General features: G+C 41.5%; 1 protein-coding gene across 1 annotated transcript in view; it reads left to right on the top strand.

Moving 5' to 3' along the window:
* The window catches only part of LOC135424446 (protoheme IX farnesyltransferase, mitochondrial), a 102,532-nt gene that overhangs the window by 5,793 nt on the left and 74,956 nt on the right, over nt 1–21,783 (top strand). Inside the window, exon 4 of the mRNA XM_064675674.1 lies at nt 6,497–6,621. Within this exon, the coding sequence (XP_064531744.1) occupies nt 6,497–6,621 (125 nt within the window). The remainder of the gene's footprint in view (nt 1–6,496; nt 6,622–21,783) is intronic.

The raw sequence follows: 21,783 nt of genomic DNA, 5'->3' as shown, positions 1-21,783 counted from the left end.
CACTTTTATATATTAGCCTTGGTAAGTTCAAATTTGGGTGTATAAAGCTCTCACTAGCACATTCAGCAGTTATCAGGGTTATTTGCAACAGCTTTGTGGCACATCCAGCCTCACTTATTGCCTCATCTTTCTTTCTCCATTATACAGGGCTTGCCTTTTTCTCCCCCACACTGTTCAGTTTTAGTAATACTTTGTTTCTGTAGGGCTCACCGTGGATAACTTGTAAGTGCTGTATGAACAATTAGCTCTTCTGGCATATTTTCAGTGAGGTGATTTTATTTAAGTGGTTCTTATGTGAACTTGAAGGCTGTGCCAGCTACTGGGGTAGAGCTGAATTAAAAATTCTCACTAGATCCAGAAATGAAAAGTTAAAATGCCACGATTAAGGGACCAGAGAGAAAGAAAATGAACTATTCTTTTAAGCACTTGATGTGTTTGTTCTTATGTTTGCTGACATTCCTGACAGGAATGCTCAGTGTGACCACATCCTAATGTTGCTGGTGCTCCTCAAAACAGGAGTTTGAACAACTGCAGCAAGATGCCAGAATGTATTTACTGGGAGAAAGTAATTTCATGTGATGCTTTTTTGTGTGGCCTCAGCGTTGCTGCAGAACTCTTCAGCAGTTTCCAGTAGGCTCTATTAAATGCAAAAAGCAATTTTGACAGGCAAGCACCTCTCTGGATTTAAAATAGGCTGTAGGAGGCAAAGGTTAATGAATTTCATTCCCTTCAGGACTGTTGTTTTGAGCTGTAAACTTAACTGCTCGTTTCTGAACAGCTGTAGAATTTTTAATCTGACTTCCAAGGCTGCAGGGGAAGGGGCTGTGTCTTTAGCCTCTCTCTGCTGGCACTGGAAGAGTTCTTGAGCCAGGGGAAGTGTGGTGAACTTTGTACCTGTGGAGCAGGTATAGAGAGATACAGAAAAAAACCTCAACCTCTTTTCTCATTTTGATCTCTGTGTATTTGGTGTGGAGATTTTTGGGATGTGGGAAGTGTAAAAGAATAAGTTGGATGAAGAGGGGTTTGTAGGAGGGGAGTTCATTTGATGGTCTTTATTGATCGTGGGGTAGCACAGGAAAGGAGCAGGAATAATACTGGGTACAGTGTAGCAAGGAAACAGGATTAGCTTTTCTTCTAACATTTAGACAAATTATATATTCTGTAAAGAATATGGTGGAGTCATTCTTTGATTGTATTTTTTTTAAACAAGAATAAATTCTCTGAGGTCAGTTTTTAACTTACAAATGACACACAACTGAGTTCCTTTCACCCATGAAGTTCTGATAGATCTCATATCCTGTGTGGTTTTTTTGGCAGACTCTTTATTTATACTTTTTGGAGTATGAAATAACAAAAAAACAAACTCTGCATTATGCTAAAATGGGACTTCCTTATGCCCTGTTCTTTTCCCGCTGCTGAAGGAAGGGGATTGTTTGTTTGTATTCTGAACTGTACTTCACCTTTGAAAGGAAATGAGTTTAGCTATTTCCATACCCTCCTGCTTCATGTAAAGTGCAGCTCTTGAGACTCTGCCATTAGAAGCTCTGCCTTAAAAACAGGAGTAGATTTTTGTTTATATTCTTTTGCCATAGAAAACAATTAGGGAACTTTTAATTACCTGTCGCATAATCTGCCTTTTTGGGTTCAGTTTCCATCCATTCCTGTCTCTGTGCTGTTCTGTGTTGGCTGCTCTCTCAACAGCTGTATCCTACCATCCAGGCACTTGGAAAGCTAATGCATCTGTCTGATAGGTTTTCAGAATTATAAATGTCATTGTTTTCAACTCGATCCTAAAGTTTATGTGTTATGTAACCTAAAATAGGAGAGAGACACAAGGTGTGGGAATAGGAGGAAATTCTAGTGATTAATAATGCACACACATGAAGAATTTCAGGTTGTCTCATCTTCTTTACTTAACTCTAAACTTGAAGTTAATGTTTCCTCTAGGGATTACAGATAAAAAACTCAGATGAGCTGTATGCAAACACACAGGAAAATCCCAATTCGGTTTTTAATTTGGGGGAACTGTGATGAAGGCATGGTATGAAAACTGCTGAGTGTTCCAGGTTGCCCAGGGAAACTGTGGCTGCCCCATCCCTGAAGTGTCCAAGGTGAGGTTGGACGGGGCTTGGAGCAACCTGGGCTGGTGGAAGGTGTCCCTGCCCATGGCAGGGGGTGGGACTGGATGGGCTTGAAGGTCCCTTCCAACCCAAACCACTCCATGTTTCTCTGATGTACAGCACCTGATGTGTTCAAGGAAAGACTGGACATGGCACTCAGTGCTTGGTCTGGTTAACAAGGTGTTGTTCAGTCAAAGGTTGGATTTGATGGTCTCAGAGATCTTTTCCAACCTGATTGAATCTGTGATTCTGTAGCACCTATCTGAGAAGTGGATCAACATGGGTGGACAAATATGATAATTTATGAGCATCTTCAGTTTTGGAAACTGAACCAGAGCATTTTTTTTTTAATGTGTCCTCTTATAAGAAAATAACCCTGTCTCTTCTACTAGAAAACAGCTGGAATTAATTGGCTGTATTGCTTCTGTCTGGAGTTGTGTCTGTGCAATAGTGATGCTTTAGCACAAAAGTGCTGAACTGGAAATCAGAAGCCTGAGATATTTGATACTGTTTTAAGATGTGATTGTGCCCATCCTACTTCATCTCTTGGCTGTTGTGCCTTGGTGACACAGTGACAGAGATCCAGCTTTGCATAGCCTTGAGTGTCACCAAACAACAAATAAGGGGCCTGTGTTGTGTTTATAGGTTAAAACTCTGGTAACATTTTTTTTTTTTTTCACTCTAGTGAAAAATCCATTTGCTTTAGTGGAGTTTCCAGTATGTTCCCACTTTATTCTGGAATAATAGCATTTATTATGGCATTTATTCTTTAAATGGTAACTTTGACAAAGATGTATTGGTAGATATTGTTCCAACTATTACTAGTGCACGTTTATTCTCAGTTCTAAATATATTTCATATACTTGTCAAAGTAGTTCTCATTTTGTGATTAATATGCCAGTAACTATTATCCCATCAAAGAAACAAAAGCTGAGTAGTGGTAGCTGTCTGGCAATTTATTTTCCACTCTACCAGAAAAACTAATGAAATAAAAATAAACCCTTATTACGGTTTATTTTTAGCAGATCAATTTAAAATTGTTGGATGGAGGTTTGTGATACTGCACTTGAATTTTATATGATATAATGCAAAGGTTATGTGCATCAAAGCTTTGATATGCCCTAACAAACCTGAGTTTATAGAGGACACGTTGGTCAGGTGTGTAGCACAAATATTGGTGCTACACTTGGCTTTCCAGAAACCAAAGTGTGAAAACTCTGGAAGGAAAATTCCATCATTTTGGAAAACTACTTTCCTTCAAGGACTGTATAAACACTTGCAGTAAAGGAGTGAAATTGTTTCCTAAATTAAAGTAGAAATGCATTTGCTTTTGTCCTTCTGTGTGTGCTGATGTATCACCAGTATAGGAGTAGAAGGGAATTCTAAAGCAGAATTGATTTGCTTTGGCTTTCTATGGTTTTATTTTGGCTTGGCTGCTTTTTAATAGGAGGTAGGCAAAATATGGCAAAGTGATTCACATGCTATAAATACAAATACAGGGATTTATACAAGCAGATCACATTGTGATGGAGTGGAAAAGGAATGTAAAGAACACACTAGGCTTTTTGACTGTATTTTTATGCTAGGAACATTATAATTCACTCTTTGTCACCAATCCATTAGCATTTTCTTTTTCATTTACATTGAAACTGGAGACAAATGTCCCCTGTTCATTTTTGTTAAAGCTGAAAATGTTTAAAGGGCTGAAAATTAGGTTTAGGCTGAGATCATAAGTTTAAGTCTTGGCTTCTTTTTGAAGAGTGAATATAATGCCAACTCTCATCAAGCCTTGAAAGGATCGATTCCATCTATTATGCAATAAGGTGAAGTTAATTTGGCCCCTAAAGCACTAAACTAACAGGGATTAAAAAACAAACAGAGTCAATGACCTCATTCCCTTGATGTGATCTCAATTAAATATACTTTTCCTCCACGAGGGAAGTTGAAGAGTAAATTATTGCTTCCACAGTTAAAGAAAATAAACTTCCCAATCCAAAGGGAGCATTTTCCTATTTACTGCTGATGTGTTGCATTGGAATATCTGGGCAATGAGGGAAGCAGGGAGTGCCTGGTGTGCAAACCCTGCCCAGACAACAGAAAATACTTGCTTTAATGGGATAGGGGAGAGGATGTGCTGCAACCTTTCTAAATGAGCTCCTGATAAGTCAAACTGAAATGACTGGCTGAAATTAATCTGGAGAAATCAATGGGGACTTTAATTAGTGCTGTAGCTGTACAGTATTCGAATTTCTTTGGGGTCAGGGTAGTGCTAATGTTACACTGACTGTTTGCCAATCCGCTCCACCTTTCTTCTCCAGTAAATGAGCTGGTGTTTTCCCATAATAAATTGGTGTAAAGTGCTCTCTAAGATAAGTTTTAATTAAATTCTTGTCTGGAAATGAGTGTGTGATTTATTATGCAAAAAACCCCGAATGTAATCACTCTTGGAAATGCAAACGCCACCGTTCACTGTCATTTTCAGGGCGTTTTTTAACTCCTCAGTTGTGCCAATGCATTTCATGTTCTCCTGTGCACTCTGCTAAGAAGTTTGGAAGCTAAGGTGGTGTGGTATTTATATAATAAATGGGTCCAGTCTTTCAGAACAACCTTCATGTCTGTTTGTCTGGTGGGCCAGCAGAACCTGTGGTTATTTCAGAGCTGCTCAGAGGGTAAAGCTCTGTCACAGATTTTAGAAGTAGCCTGGGACTCTATAACAAGGCTAAAGAATTAATGCTTATAATTATATTATGTATATTCTTATAATAATATTCAGTCACCAAGGGATTTTAATGCTTAGAGAAAAGTTTTGATGAGCAGCAAGTTTTCTTCACTGTGTTTTTAGTATTAAATCCTAAGGTTCTTATGCAGGCACAGCTCTTAAAATGAGCACTTTGCATCCTTGCTGGCAGGTCACTGCCATGACATTTAGTTTTTCATCTCAAGTAACACTGCTTAATAGATAATCCAGGTATTTTCAGTCAGCAAAGGTTATTTATTTGTATTTAACTTCAGACAGATGGTAGACTTTGTAGGACTCAGGAAGATGAGAACATTTTGATGCTTTGATTTGAGCTGGCTGAGTTCTGGAACATGCAGTTACATGCAGAATATAATTTAAATACTTTCTCTTTAATAGCTATTAATTTCAGATTGTAAGGTTCAAGGTCATGAGGAAGATATTCCATAAGTGTGCTGACTTTTATAGTATAAGAAATTTGCCATGTCATATTATTTCTTGCCAAAAGTGAAGTTTGTGAGACCTGTTATTTGGCAAATTACAATATTAGGATTGAGAGTTAGGTAACTTTCATTTTAGGGATGTAATTTGCAGTACTGTACTAAAGTTATAATTTTAGATGACAAAACTGAAATGGATTTTTGTGAATGCACTCAAATTTTGAGGCCTTTAAGTGCCATTGGGTCCATGAGATGATGTGATTGTGCCTTCAGCCCAAAGTGGGCAAGTCAAGTGGGAGCAGAGATGATGCAGTGAAATTACTGTAGCTACATGCCCTGAGTCTCCTTTTAGCTCTGCACTGCTTAAATCCCTGCTATAATTTGATATAAAGCATATATCTCATTTGGGGATTTCTCTTACTGTTTTTCTTCCCCATTAGGCTTTGCAGTGACGTGTGAGTTACTGGAACAAATCATGTCCTGTACATGTTGAGTGGGGCAGTTTGGTCCTGGGGCAAATCCATAAAACAGGGAATGGAGAAACATGAATGAGGCTCATCTGACACTTGTCTTTTTGGTTACCTTCACCTTTCCCTGTTTCAGCTGACACTTTGCAAAGGTTAAGGACTCATCCCACAGGTGTTGCTGTTTAAGTTCTTTTCTATCTCTTTTTCCACCTTTTCTTTACCTACCAAACCTCAGATTTCAGGACATCCTTTTATTATTCAAAAAAATTGATAAGTAACTAAGGTTGAGACTGAAAATAGTACATAATCTGGAGGGCAATCAACTGGCAGGAGCTCAGGGGTTGAACAAAGTGTATTTTCTGGTGGGTTCCCTGGTGGGCTTGATTGCTCAGCCTACTCAGATTGAAAAACTTGATTTCATCACGATAGCACATCCTGTGGAATGTTTACTGAGAATATTCTGTGAAGCTTTTTTGTTCTCACCTCTTCTACTAATGTGCTGATGTTTCTGGGTTTCTTGTTTCATCCCTGACAGTTCTTCTGATTTTTGACTTCTCTATGTGGAATATTAATATTAATTGTACTCAGTTTCTGGAGCTACTGTGAGCCATAAAAGTGGCAAAAACTTAATCTGCACATGGGTTCCTAAAGTTTGAAAGCCTTATTTATAGTGTTGTGCCCAAAGGAGGTGGTTTCTGGTGTTCTCTGACCTGTGCTCTCACTGTGTTGCAGCTCTGGTTGTCAGCACCGCGTCCGCCGGCTTTGCCATGGCCCCCGTCCCTTTTGACCTGCCCTGTTTCCTGCTGGCCTCCCTTGGAACTGGCCTGGCATCCTGTGCTGCCAACTCCATCAACCAGGTCAGTCCATCCTCATCTGTACAGCAAACTGGTGTCATCCTGGCTCCTGAAATGCTGACTGGATGGCTGGAGTGCTGTGCCTTCAGCTGCCCTGTGAGCTCGGGGCTGCTAAAGCTGACACCACAAAAGGAGTGTGTGCCTGGGAATTCAAGGGGAGTTGCTAGGCATGGTGTGTTTATACAGAATGAAGTTGATGAGGTTTTAAGCCTCCCAATAATAATGTTTATCTTGGTAATACCGAGCCTGGATCATTGAAAATGACAGAGGAAGAACTGGGTAATTGGAGTGTAAGAATAGCCAGCGGGGCTCCAGCCTCACAGGCCTGATTCTTTGGATGTGCTGTTGCATGACCTTGTTGGATCTGTGTAAAGAGTGGCTCAGAGCACCTCTCTAAATGTCAGTAGTGGGGTTTTGTCCAGGCTGGAGTCAGGGTATCTCCTGCACATCTGCAGAACGTACTGAACATCTCTGTCCTGTGGAGGTTGTTCCATGACAGTGTTCCGGGTGCCTGAACTGCCCTGCATGTGTCAACATGCCTGGGGAGCTTGATGCTGATCTCAGCTCTCCTGCACTCCAGCTGTGAAGCAAAGTTGCTGTTGGGCTCTTCCTGCATCCCAAAGGAAAGCTCAACCAGTGAAGAGGTACCAACACTTGTGTTGAACAGAGTTACAAAGCGCAGTAGCCACAGCCACTCTCAGTTGTATAAATATGGCCTGGAAAAAGAAGCAGCAGCAGCAGTGATGGGACTTCATGTTTTCAGCAATCACTTGTGAGTCCTGAGACCCCAGTAATGGAAGTTTCCTGGCTGACTCACCTTGGTTGATTTGGGCTCTGATGTTTACACCTTGGAACACCTCAGTTGTAGGCACTCAGTGTGATTTTTGGGCTTGCACCCATCAGCACACTTCTTGTTCAGCCTGAAGTAAGTCCTGTTTGTTGTTTTTACAGGTTTTACTGTTTGTTTTCACTGAGCTTAAAACTGGGGCAGGCAGCTAACTTTGTGTCTGTTTTCTCTGCAAAATTGGAAGGATGCTGCATGGTTTTTACTTGCTTGGAAATATTTATGTAGCCTGCCTAACTTGAAAACACCTAGGTAGCCTTAAAAAATAATTTTAAGTAAGTCACACTATTTTCTGAGGAATACATTTGGTTATCATTACATATTTTTCGCACAAAGGCTGGGTAGAAAAGCTGTCATAAATAAGGTGAAGCTTTCTTGGGTTTTGATACAATTTTAGAGGTGTGCTTTTTACCTCCCTTTTTTGCTTTACTGCTTTTTTAATATTAAAAAACCCATTTGTGAGTTATCCTTTGAAATATTTACTGTCACACTTACTTCACCTTTGATATGCATACTACTGGACTGAGAGAATCAATTATTGCTTATTTAGATTTTCCTGTGCAACTTGTCCTGAGATTTTGATAGATTTTCCTAGAGGTGCCATTCACAAACAAATAACTGGTTTTCTTTGTTTCAGCATCCATGTGTTGCTCTGTATATTTTGTCCCAAAAGTTGCAATTTTTTAAATTCCCACAAGCCACTTTTTAAAATATTGAATTACTTTGGGAGGACCAGGAATCCTGTGGTGTAATTTGCAGCTGGACACTTCTGAGCCTTGTTGGGATAGGAAGGGGAAGTCAGGAGTGCAGTAACTTTGTGCTTGGGCTCATAATTCACTAATTATTCACTACAAGTTACTCCAGCCTCACAAAGCGTCTTTCTCAATCTCAGCTGAACACTTTGAATTTGCACATTTGCTCATGTTGAGCCACTGTGGCTGTGTAGAGAGACCTTCAAGGCAACTGCTCCAAGTAAAGAAAATAAAGGAGCAGAGTTGGTAACGAAGCAGAAGGAAGGAGCTCTGCTCTATGACCTTGTTTATCAATGGGTCCTTTCAGTCCCTGAGTGTCCCTTTGCCGGTGTTGCCGTGTCTGAACCGGCTGGGAATTTAATTTTCCATGAATACTTTAAGCTGGGGTATCCGCCTCGACCTTTGGGAAGGAGCACATTTGACTTGGAACTTCCTTTATTGCTACTTTGCTCTGTCCATTGCTCCCCATACGCATCCCCTTCTCTGGCAGCTCATGACTCATGTTTCCCTCGGTGCTCCTTGCGATCCCTTAAGGACCTTTTTATATGATAACCGTCTTCCCACTTCCCACAGTGCCATAAATCTGTACATCTTTAAGGGCAGCTCATCTTTCCCACTCCTCGTTTCCCTGATAAATCTGTGTGCACGATTTACAGTCCCCAAATATGTCGTGGGAAGGTGAAGTGTCGATTGTGTAAGATTCTTGCCCGTGATTTAGGACAGGATGTGAGGAGCCTGGTCCTGTGAAAATGTAATAAAGATTCTGTAACACTCGTGGAAGTATTGATACAAACTTTTAACTGTTCAAATTCTGTGATTTGGGCTTTTTTAATCCTTTTTTCCTTTTCTCAATCACTTGAGTTTAGCAATATGGTAGGAGCTGAGAGGGTTTTACCCCAAGTGAATTAAGCTGAATTAACTATTTAAGTTGACTTAATTAATGAGAGTGAGCCAGGCCTGTGCTAAGTAATGCACAGAGACCAAAGCATTGGGTTGTTTTTTTTTCTTTTATAAAATTCATCTGAAATAATCTTTGAATTATCACTTTCTCCTTGATTTCAGATGGTTGTATGTCATACTTTAAACCTATTTTTTCCTGACTGCAAGAGCCAGAAAGTTACAAAAATGTGCCCAAGTGGAGGTTCTTGCCTTACTTTCACTGTCTTTAACCAGAAAGCAATAAAAAAACCTGATGTAAACTGACAACTTTGTATTTTTTAATTGTTTATAGAAGTACAGTCTGGATATTTATCAGCCAGAGGTGTGTGTTTACAAACAAGTTTCACAACCCACAAATTCTAAATTCTAAATGTGCAAATAGAAGGAGTGCATTTTCACAGCGATTCTGTGAACTTGGATAATGATTTTTAAGAAGCTGGTGACTTACTGTTTCGTGGCTTGAGAGTGAAAAGGTTGTGTTGGAAAATACCCTGGAAGATACGGACAAGAGGTACAAAGGGGAAACGTGGTGCAAGGTCCTCCTGGAAACATTTGTGTAGGAAACGTCAAGGAAAGAATCTTGGAATAATTTATGTCAGACAGTAGTTTGAGAGGAGCAGACTCTCCCAGGCTGGTGGAAGATGTTGTGGATTCTGGGGATGTGGATGAATATCTGAGGGTTTCCCTGTGGAGCGCGTTGGGCCCGCGGGCTGCGAGGGAGGGAACTCCCGCGGGAAGGTGCCGGGGAACAGATAGGGTTTTATTTGCCTTGTCCTGCAGCAGCAGTTCTGCCTCTGCCTCACCCCTGGCTATCACAATACTTCAGGGCTGTAGCTCACACCTCATCCAGCATCGCCGGGGCTCCCACAGCCGGGGCTCCCTGGTTCTCTTCCACATCACCCGACACCGCGTTATGTCCTCCGGCCCTTCGGAATTGTACTACAACATGTCACCACTTCTCAGTCCCACCTGCTAAAACTGCTTGCCTCTTTTTTTTTTTTTCCTTTTCTTCCCTCTTTTTCTAATGGCATTCTTTCTTTTTTTTTTTTTTTCCATCCTTGAAGTAACTTAAAATTATTCCGGACAGGTGTTTTTTATTGGTGTTCTGCCTTTTGAAAATAACCAATATTTTACAGTGGGGTTTAATTAAAAAAAAAAAACAGGCACTTAATGCATTTACCAAGGAATAGGTTGAGACACATTTTGTCTGTACCATTCCTAAGCTAGCCAAAACCTCCAGAAAATCTCATTAGAAGGGCTCAGCCTTATTAATTGCAGTTGTGGTAAGGAAATAGAAATATGTTCTGGGGTTTCATCTTATAAACACTGCACGATAATTTTTAATAAAACAAACAATTATTCCTAGTCTATCACTTTTATACTGTCTGTACTCCTAACTCTTTCAGGGTTGTGTATTGGTATGGGTACACAGTAAGTGTTGTTCCTTACAAGCCACAAAACAGAATAACCAAAACGTGGTTTTCTGATTGGAGAAGACCAATTTTGTAACTTGTTTTTTCCCCTACTCCAGGCTGTCATGGAAATAGAGCGGGAGAAAATTATATTACGTTAGTTGATAATCTTTTGCTTTTTCGTAGCTCTGGTTTTTGATGATCTTTGAAAGCTGACTCAAGTTTCAAGGAGTGGAGCCTTACATTTATATTAGGGAGAAAACATGTCATTTTTGAAACTTCTAAGATAGTCAGCTCTGATTTATGGAGAAGGAGATAAAACATGAAGAGATGTTTACAACACAATACACGGCATTAAAATGTTCAAGGAATCACATGCACGTTTTATATGTCAAGTACATTCCTCTGTAACTGCAGCATGGTTAAAAAGTGGGAGAGAGCTCCAAAGATGAAAGCAGGATGTTTAAAATGGTTTGAATTTAGTAACCGAGAGATAAAATGATGTGCTTGAGTTTGACTGATGGTACCTTGAAAAGGAAACAGGCTGGGCCGAGTGTCTTAGCTGAAGTCAGAGAGCTGAAAATGAGGAGTACAGTAAATATGTGAGGCAGCATGAGGGAACAAATGTAAGTTAACATCCCTGTCCCTTCGGGGTCTGAGCTGATGGCTGCGTTTTGCTCTTAATGTCATCCTGTCTTGACAGGGGTGATCCCTTAGAAATGTGGCTGTAATGGGTGGGAGGGATGGGTTTGGTGTTAAAATAATGGAGTGAAATTCAGGGTCTGAGTTCAGTTGCCAGCCCATGGACCCTGTGTGTGATCTTTGATATTAAGGCAAACTGTGAAGGTCATTTGGATGCTGCAGTGATGGGCACCAGGCTGAATGAAGTCAGAATAGAGCAGCCTTTTCTCCAGTTTTTAATCCACTCACTGGATTATCCTCACTGAAAAAAAATTCTTCATTATATCTTGTCTAAATCTCTCATCTTTGACTTTAAAACCATCAGCCCTTGTCCTGTCACAACAGGCACTGATAAAAAAACCTTTTCTCATCTTCCGACTCTTCTTTAAGTATTGAAAAGCTTCAGTAAGGTCTCCCCAGGGCCTTCTCTTCTCCAAGGTGACCACCCCCAGCTCTCCCAGCCTGTCTCCAGAGCTGAGGGGCTCCAGCCTTTGGAGCACCTCCATGGCCTCCTCTGGATCTGCTCCAGCAGCTCCATGTCCTTCTGATGTTGGTGACCCCAGGGCTGGAGGCAGCTCTGCAGGGGGGGTCTGACCTGAGCAGGACAGGGGGAGAATCCCCCCCTCTCCTGCTGCCCACAAAAACCCCTGTTGTAAGAACTCTGTTATAAGAATTGAAGCAATAGGAAAAAATAACCACCCCAAGGGTTAAACTAATGCAGAGAAACTGGTGGTTAGTGATAGATTGAAGAAGTGGAAAAATAAAATAGCAGGAGCCTGGCAGCCCCTCAGCTCCCTTTCTCTTTATTCTCAGTGAAGAAATTCAACACAAAAGAGAACAGTTCTTTTTATATTTGCCCAAACCAAGTGTGTTTTTGGTGTTATCTCACTGTGCTTAAACTTGTCCTACCAAATAAGTGTTTTATTGAATGTCTGAAGGCATGGAGTGGGAACTTTTTATTCTGATGCTTAACATTTATTAATATGCTCTGCTCTGAGCTGGAGGAGCTGACCTCTGTCAGATCATCCAGCCCACCTCTACTCGGTGCAGGAGCTTTTTCCCAAGTAATCTCTTCGAAGTTCTGTCTCATCCACTTTTGAAAGCTCTGAAAACTTATTTTTTTGCTCCTTCCCCTCCCAGATAACTGCACTGCCGTGTTGGAACCAGAGAACTGGCTTTAAATGCCAACAAAACTCTCTCCATCCAGCCTATTTAAAAAATGAGATACTCGAATGATTAAAGTGATTTAGAAAGAGCCTAAAATGACTTTCCAAGGTCTTGGCTTTCCAAATCCAAATATTTCATGCCTGGCTCATAGCACCTTTCCCCTCCTGCCTCCGGAGCGATCCCGCTGGGGAATGGGAGCGCGTCAATCAGCCGCACTCCCGGTTGCTCATTTGGGATTCACACCTGATGCATCTCTGTCTGCCTCTGAAGTCCCTTTGTTTTGACTGAGCCCGGTGCCTGCAGCAGCCGGCCTGGCCTTTCATCTGCCCCCCCCAGCGATCAAACGACTGTCAGGAGGGGTTATTGAAACCTGGTGCCGGACTCGGGACTGGCGGTGGCGGAGGCAGCCCGGGATGTAAATTACAGTGGATAATAAATACAAGAGAAGTCTATCCCGGGCTCCAAAGTGTGCTGATGTATGTGCTTTGATATTTTAACTGCTAGGCAGCCTTCATTAGTTGTCGTTGGAGATCATAACTCAGGGCTCCGACAGATGATTCGTAATTGCAACAGTTGGATCAAGTCGGTGTGGTGGGATCCTTGATGCTCGGCTCGGGAGGATGGATCTCATGAGCTGTGAAAATGATGGGCACTAACAAGATCCAACCTCGGAAGGGACGATAAACTTCAAATGCAGAGATTGTCTTTGCAAAGCAAAAATGGTTTGACCTACAACAGAAACTTGATAAAGGAGTTTGGGAAAAACATTATAAATTAATGCAGGTCGTTGTTGGAAGAATTTCCTCTTTGCTTGTGTGTGTCTTGTGTGAGTGTGGTACTTGAAGGGTCTTTGAAAGAAAATGGATGGTTTCCCATAGCTCTGAGGGACCCCAGTCACCAAAGTGTGATGTTCAGCAAAATTAAGTATAATGACACCTTTTTTACTACTTTGCCTCCCTCTGTGGCTCTCATTAATAGCATAAAGCTTTAGATTTTAGGGGAGTTCAAATCAAAATGTTTTGATTTGATTCTTTCTCTTTTATTACATCTCATATCAAAATCCAACAAAAACGTAAATAGGGGATAAAAAAATGTATTTAATTGTGCCTCTTCTTTCTGGCTCATCATGCTTCCTGATTTATAAAGGAATTTCTTCTGTGGCAGCACAAAGTCAGTCCCATTGTTAACAGGCAGTTGGTGGTGGGTGCTCGTTTTTTCTCCCTGGTTACATTTTCTGGTGAGCAGCTGATGTCCCAAATGAACACCAGAAAGGGGGTGGTAAAGGGGAATTTTTGGTGTGGGGGCTGCAGGAAGGGAACCAGCCCTGTGTTCCTCTGTTTTCTTTCTCTCCAGCTCAAACTGTCATCCGAGCAGGCACTGGTGATGGACATGGGCTGGGAGTGAAGACACAGGAAATTCCTGTTGTTATTCTGAAACACCAGTGTGATGGACAGGAGCTTTTGGGTGGTAACTGCAGAAACCCCTTCTGTGCACACAGAGATCCTCCAAATGATGCATTTGGATGCAACAGTTTGGTCCCCTTAGCACCACACTCACAGGTTCCCTGGAAATACTGGGGGGCAAGTGAGGTAGGGGGAAAAGAAAGGAGCCATTTACCAAATGATGGATTGTCAGGAATACTTCAGTGGTGTGGGGTTCCCTTTAGATCCAATGCCAGATTTCCCCCGGAAGCCCTGATTGCAGGCAGAACAAAGGAATTTCAAAGGACTGAAATGATGGAATGTGGGGAGAGGACTAGACAAAAGGGAAAACCTAGTGCTTAATAAGATTTATCTGGCCTTTTGATCCATAGGGGTATTGCCTTTCTAAGCTTAGAGAAGGAAAAGTGAAAATAACCACTTGATATTTTTTTGTCAGTCTTTAAATACGTGTTTTGACATTTCCAAATAGCTGAGAATTTCTCCAGCAATGCAAGTATTAAATTCTAACCTTATTAGATAAGTAGTGAAATGTCATTTGCCTTTTGTAATTTAAATGGTGCCATATTCATCCTGTTTATTGCCTTGAGTTAGACTCCTGACAGTTGCAGAAACAGCAATCCAGGACCTTGTGTACTGTGCTGTACAAAAAAAGAGCAAGAACGTGGTGAAGTACAACTCACAAGGGTGAAGGGAAATTATTTCCTGGTTCCCTGAAACCCTCTACCCATACCATTTCTTTAGGGAATAACTCATTGAAACACAAACCCAGAGCATTGCTAGATTCCCTTTCCTTTTGAATTATTTTAGGGTTCTCTTCAAATTTCCATTGTTAAAAAGTACTACATAACTGCCACGAGTCCAGATTCTACTCTGTCTTCATTTTGGAAAGGATTTATGTGCAGTAAAATGGAGTAAAAGTCCTCTTGCTTGAATTTTGCATGACTGCTGTGCTGCTGAGACAAAGTTTTGTTCTGCTTTGACTTTGTTACACACCCTGCTCATCAACAACTGTGGCTGTGAAGGCTGGGAGAGAGCTGCAGCAAAGATTGGTGGGAGCAAGTAGGACTGGAGCAAGCACTGGAATGTTCTTGTTTGTATGGGCTGCAAGGTGTTCGTTTATCTTGTGTGGCTTTTGACTTATTTTTTCCAAAACTGCAAGATTTTACAGGAAAGTCCAGTGCAAAGTGGATTCTTCTGAGCTGATGTGGCCCAGCTCAGGGGTGGGGTTGAGGCAGGCAGGTGTCCCATGAGAATCATCTCTGTTGTAGCTGAGTAGGGAGAAGGAAGAGTCATGTCTGGGTTATAGGGAATGGGATGGGGAGGGTCTTTGGCACACCTTTTCCTGTGAAAGGGTGGAGGAGTGGTTGGTATGGATGTTCCCACTGGAAGTGGAAAGGACCATTCTTGTGCAGTTGCTGGGACTGCTGCCACTGTGAGGTTGGAGAGGTGAAACTCTTGTTTTCTGGGGACTTTTCATGTGAGGAAGCTCAGGAGGACCTTTTAGGTTTCTGTAGGAGCCTGGTGTATCCAGATGCATCTGTGGGACACATTTGGTGAATGTCTCTGTAGCCCATGCAATAATTAATGCTGGAAAGTCCGATGACAGTGTAGTAAGAAGTGCTTAATTCTTTCAATTCTTCTTTCCTTTGTCACATGAATCCCTTTCTATTATCTTTAAATAGAATTTCACTGTCCTGGTAGTTTGACACAGATATCACAGTGACATAATTGTTTTGATTTTTCCTTCAAACTCCATAAATAGTTTGTTGGAAAAGCACTTCTAGGGTTGTCAGGGTAGGAGGTCATGGGGAACATGACAAGGCACTCTCTGACAGAAGGGATGCACCAATGGGTGGGTTTGGTTCCAGTTTGGAAAACTCCCTGTTGTATACAATAGTTGTCTGCTCCTCTGGCATTTAAACCTGAACTTTTTGAAGTCATTGTAACAGGTCTGAAGTAGAGTCTGCAGGTCACAGCAGATACAGGTAACAGAGGGTCCTTCCCTTCATATCTGTGGTGGTAGCACAGAATTTTATAGTTTAATATCTGTATTGCAAGAGTGTCTTGGGAGTCTGGTGTTTTTTCCAGCGTAAGAAGGTAATGATGTGTGTCCAGCAGAATTTGCAGTCTGGGAAGTTACAGAGTGTGAAAGTATGTGGGTTTGCCTCTAAAAACCAAAACACTTCTGTGAGTCACACACTTTGCTTTTTCAGGGGAGCATAGAGAGAAGATTGAAAACCGAGCTGATTAGTGTGTGGAAATCAAAGAAGGTAGTTATTGTCGTGAGAGATGTAGTCTTGAATGGAAACAAGCTGCATTAAGCATGTAAAAACTCAAGGACCATCCATCTTCTTTCTGGACGTGACTTAACTGAACCTTGGAAGTGCTGCAGGAAGTATTAAGATTTGTCAAAGCTTGTGAGTGTTGGTTCAGCTCCTGAGCCGCGTCAGCCGAGAGCCGGCTGGAAATCAACCCGCCTCACATCCCCGAAGAAACAAGAAGCTCATTGAGGGTTGATTTATGCTGATTAATATTCTTACTCATAGAATGCTTCTTAATTTCTCCCTGTATTGCTGCTCACGGGTTGGGGTGGATGTTGCTCCAGGCACTAGCAAGGTATGTTGATTCTTGGAAACGTGCCTACGCTGCGCAAGGGGTTTCCAATTCGTGCTCTGCCTAATTTATGGCAGGATGAGCACACATGGCATGTACAACACCCTTGTTGCCAGCTCTTGGGGCATTTGTCAGTTGTCCTGAAAAGATCTCTCTACCCACAGTTGCTGACTGATGGATTTTTTTTGTTTGAAAATTCATCATGCCTTGAGTACGTGGGCATCTGACACATTCCTTGGGAAGGTGTAGATTATATATACATATATTGCTCCACAGTTTCTTGGATTCTGGTGGGAAACAGCCGTCCAAATTACGCCAAAAAATTCAGCAGTATCCCCAGTGGGATTATAACAGTGGTATGAATAGAAAGCTGTAGTAAATTCTTTTAGACAATTTTTATTTGTAGTGTCGAATAGCCATTTACCACTAAGTGACTTTTAAAGAGGATTCTAAGCATAAGCTGTTTAATGAACGAGTAAACCACAGCTCTGGGCAGTAATCCATTTCTTCTGGCTTTTATGGGATCTGCATGGAAACCGAAGGAGGAGGTTAGTTTTCAATACCAAAATCATTAGGTGCATCATCCAGATTAAAAAGCACAAGACATGCTGGAAGTATCATTAAACTAAGACAAGAAATAAAATGGGACACGTGGATGGAGATGTAAGAGTTATAGCAGCTTAATAATATAAGCTTTGACTTTAAACCAAACGTGTCTGCAAATCTCTGAGGTTTGGTATTCTCAGGTCACTAAAGGCTAACTCTGCCTGGATCTGTATAGATTATGTAAATTTTTGAAGTAAACCAGACTTCTAGAAGATGAAAATCTGTCCCTATAATTCTCCTTTTAAGACTTCTTTCTTATTACAGTCGAGATTTATGTTGATGCTCCTAACAGAGACATGACAATCCCTTGTAACTTCAGAGAGTACCATAAAGGTGCTGGCATTTGAGAGCAGGCTGGATAGTTCAGCTTCAAACTCATTTTTATGTTCTGAAATCAGATACTTTTTAAAATAATCATCTTTTACAAGCTGCATTAAGACTTAGAATGCCTTGTGTTTATTAAAGGGCATTAAAAGCAAAATATTATCTTTGAAGGGCATCCATTATAAAAGTGTTGGTCTGAAATGCCTTAGGCAGCAAGGATTGGGAGTAGAAAATAAAGCTGCAGTGAAGGGAGGGCTCTGCTGTGTTTCCCTTGCTGCTTGTGCTGGTTACAGCTGGATTCCCAAAGTCTTCCTCCTGTCCTTCTCGGATGCTTCCCAGCAGTGGGAGCTCCTTCTGCTCAGCTGAGTTTTCCTCACGCCAAGGAAAGTTCCCCTTGGTTTGAGGATAAGTAGCAGAGCCCTGTCTGGAAGGGACAAATGCAAATGATCAGCTGGCAGAGCTCCAGCCATAATGGGGAGATGCTGAACTCCGATCTGTGTGTTGAGCTCACATTCCTCATCCTTGATTAAAGTCTTGGGGGCGAGGACCACTCCTGGTGGAAATCATTCGTGCCTCCCCTGTAAGATGACGGTTGACTTCAACTCCCTCCTGGTCTGGATGTTTCTGAAGTTTCTTTTGAAGTGGGGCCAAGAGGTGATGCAGAGGCTCATGAGCAGTGCAGGTTTTGTAGGGAGAGTTAAAGTATTTTATTGGAATTACTGCGAGAGTCAGAGGAAATGGATAACCTGTGAAGGACAAACTTTCTTCAAGTCGTTGTACAGATGTGGTCCCACAGCTCTGGTCATATCTAGGACTAGTCTTCTTGGAGTCTAAGAGCTATTTTTGTGCTGGGATTGTGTAAGAATAAATCAGTGGTATTAATACAGTGCCATAATTAGAATAGCATTAAGTAGGTGACAGGCAGAGTGTGATGAAGGTCTGTAAAAACACAACTGGCAGGGAGAAGACATTTAGGAGATGGTTATTTAATGTCTCTTGAAAACAAGAATGAGAGCTTTAACAAAAAGGCAAGTTAGAAATGAACAAAAGAGGGTGGTCAGGCACTGACCAGGCTCCCCAGGGCAGTGGTCACGGCCCCAAGGCTGACAGAGGTCAAGGAGTGTTTGGACATTGCTCTCAGGGACAGGGTGGGATTGTTGGGGTGTCTGTGCAGGGCCAGGAGTTGGACTGGATGATCCTTGTGGGTCTCTTCCAGCTCAGGATATTCTAAATGCTTTTTTTTAAATCCAGAAGTCCAGCCTTTGGATTCACTTGACTCCCCAAAGCTGCTTTGCTTTGGCTGCTGCCACTGTAACCTTTTGTGCTCAGAGAGCTGTAACCTTTCTTTTCAAGTCTGGATTTTGCTGCAAGTGCTTGGGTGGTTTTCTTGTCTCTTCTGTTGCGGGTTGTGCAACCTCTGTGGGGTTTTTTGTGGTTAAAAAGAGAGGTAGGAAAGGCTGATTTTAAGTATTAGTCCCAAAGAGAGAAATAAAAGGAAGAGCCAAGTGCTTAAATGCTTTGGAATGAAACATATTTATCACGAATGGCTCTTTGCATTGCTGTAGAATGGGAATAATTGTTGCTTGGGGATGCTCTTGAAGGATCTGCCCTTTTCAGTGGGATCTAGAGCAGAACAGTGAGTAGCAATGGTTGGTTACACCTAAAACTAGGCTTTCTCCCTGTTTTCTGTTTAATTCTCTGTTACTGCTGAGAGGATCAGATTTAAGCTGTGCTTCAGGCATTCACAATAGAAGCTTCCCCCCTTCCTGCCTTGCCACTCCTTCCAAGAAGATCTCTCCATAGGGGCCAAAACTGCAGGATATTTCCTTAAGCCACTCTCTGCACGGATCAGTGTCTGTTCTGGTGCTGCTCTGGTGACACAGATTCCGTGTGTAATTGTGACTCCCCATAACTTCCAAAGAAAGCCCTCAAAGGAGTTCCCCCTTGCTGGCTTCAGATTTGCAGCTCTGGGGCAGAAGATGTTTTCCTCTGTGTCTCCAGACGCTGGGGGTGTGTTGGATACAACCCCTTGGGTGTGTTTTTCTCCAGTGCCTGGGGGTTGTGTGCGATCGCTCCTTGTGCAGGCGACAGTCGCTGGGTCTCAGAAAGTGGCAGTAATTGTGATAATGTAACATAGAGCTCCTCTCTGTGAAATTCAAGTCTTTTTAACATCACCACCTTCAAAGACAATAAAAATTCCAGTCTGCATTTATCTATTCCCCTGTGAGGAGTTACTGCGGTGTATATTGTATCATTCCATGTGAAATTCTTCTGCTTAATAGTCTCATTTATACACAGTTGTCTGAGGTCAGTTTTCCATTTTGCAGTTGTCAAACAGCTGTCAAATTAAGAGACCAGATCCAAAAGTTCATTTACATTTTATGCCATTCTTTGGGTGCCTGTTTCATATCTTAATATAACTAATGATTTATCTACATATCTTAGTCTTCTTTCTGCACTTGTTTTTCACAGATGTTCACATCCTCCTCTCCTCTTCAAGAGCAGCCCTTAAAATAAAGCTCATGTAACTTTTTATTTGTTGAGGCTTTTCATTATACAGCCAAAGGAGGACGGTTCTGTATTTTCAGTGCAGGCAATGAAAGTGAAAACAGTTTGAATTCTGTCTCATGTTAATGATAATTTGAAATTTGAACTGGGAAACAGAATGATAAAAAAAAGTTTTAAATATGCTGCTAGAAATTACAAAAGAGATAATCTGCATTTCATTCATTTATCATTGGTTTTGGTTAATAATTAGCCCAGCTCTTGATTTCCCCCTTTAACTTTAGATTTCTTGTTCTTCAATAAACCAAAATAAAAAGGGCTTTGTTCACAAATCATCTTTGTAGTAAAATGTATTCATTTTTCATCCTGGGGAATATCAAAGGCTATCACATGAGTGAGAACACAGAGACTAAATTGGATACTATTTGTGGTTTTGTAGGATGATGATTCTTACGTCGCTGAGTTCCAAGCATAAATTTATATGTGGAAGATTTAGGGGTTGTTTTCTTATTTTTTTCCACTGGTGTAATGATCAAAGGAATATCTCCATACATGCCATTGATGTCTTACTACAAAGTACTTAAATAGCCCGAGGTAGCCATCTACTTTATAAAAATTCCTTAAAGACAGGTAGGACCCTTGGGTGTTAAACGTATCCTTTTGAGCTCGGTGTGTTTTCAGGGGAGGAAGGCAAGAGAGATTCTATTACAGGCCTGAGCAGTTCTCTGTAGAGCTGAGCTTTAAAGGGCTCTTTAAAAAGTTGCCTTAAATTATGGTCACTGGGGGAAGTTTGTCTGGGATAGGCAGAGAACGTTCCTGTGCCGTTTCAGCGTCATTCCCACTGTAACTTGGTTAACTCTTTCCAGCTTTGGGGGGAAATGTTCTGCTCTGCACAGATGTATTTGTAGCCACTTTACAGTCTGGAAAGAGGCAGTTTCAAGCCCGTTGATGGTCCTTTGTGCCAGTTGCTTCAAGCCCCTGTGCTTGGCTAAGGAAAGGGAAACAATATCCGTGCTATTTGCTGCATTTCATAGGCATTTCATAGGCAATTATTAGTCTTTTCAGTTGATGGGATCCGCATTGGGATTGTAATAAAACACAAGTCAATGTGAAATTGGATGCAGACTAGGAGAGCAGATAAAACCAAGTGAAAATTAATGACAGATGTAAAAGTTATTGGTAATAACGTAGTCATCTTTTTACAATCTTTTTCCAAACTATATTTTTATTTCAGCAGATGTCACTTGAAATCTTCAGAGTAAATCATCTCTTTGATTTCAGTTATGATCTTCAATACAGAAAGTAGCTTAATTATGATGGGTTCTGACTTATTTATGAACAGGTTTTTCCATTTGAGGGCAGCACACAGATCCCAGGCTGCTGAGTTGTTCAGAATGGCAGGATGCAGAGTGCTCCAATAACTATCCATAAGTCTATTTTTATGGCTTCAGATGCCACTAGCATTAAATCCAGAGTCCACAGAGCATCCCTGAAGCTGGAGATCTGTCATTGTCACAGGTGGGACGTGGGGAACAGTGGAGTTGGTTTGCTCAACGTTCTCTAAGTAAAATTTGGGAAAGCTCAACTGTTCAGTGCTTGTTCAGTGCTGAGCATAAACAGCACTTCTATAGGTAACTGCAAAAAGCCTTCCCCTCTTGTTTTAAATCATAAGCAGGCTTTCTTTTCTTAGTTTCTCCCATGCCAGATCAGGCCAGAGGGCTTTCTGATCAAGGATTCTCTCTCCATCAGGAATCATGGATGCCCCTCCTGTCTCAGACCTGTTGGGTCTCCTCATTAGTCTCTTCCTGGCCCTGTTGGCAGCACTGGGAGGAGGATGCTGGACATGGGAGGTCCCAGGAGTTGAGACTTTCTTCTCTGAC

Source organism: Pseudopipra pipra, chromosome 19 (genome assembly GCF_036250125.1).
Source record: "Pseudopipra pipra isolate bDixPip1 chromosome 19, bDixPip1.hap1, whole genome shotgun sequence".
In the NCBI taxonomy this organism is placed as follows: Eukaryota; Metazoa; Chordata; class Aves; order Passeriformes; family Pipridae; genus Pseudopipra; species Pseudopipra pipra.
This window is presented reverse-complemented; position numbering and strand designations above follow the sequence as displayed.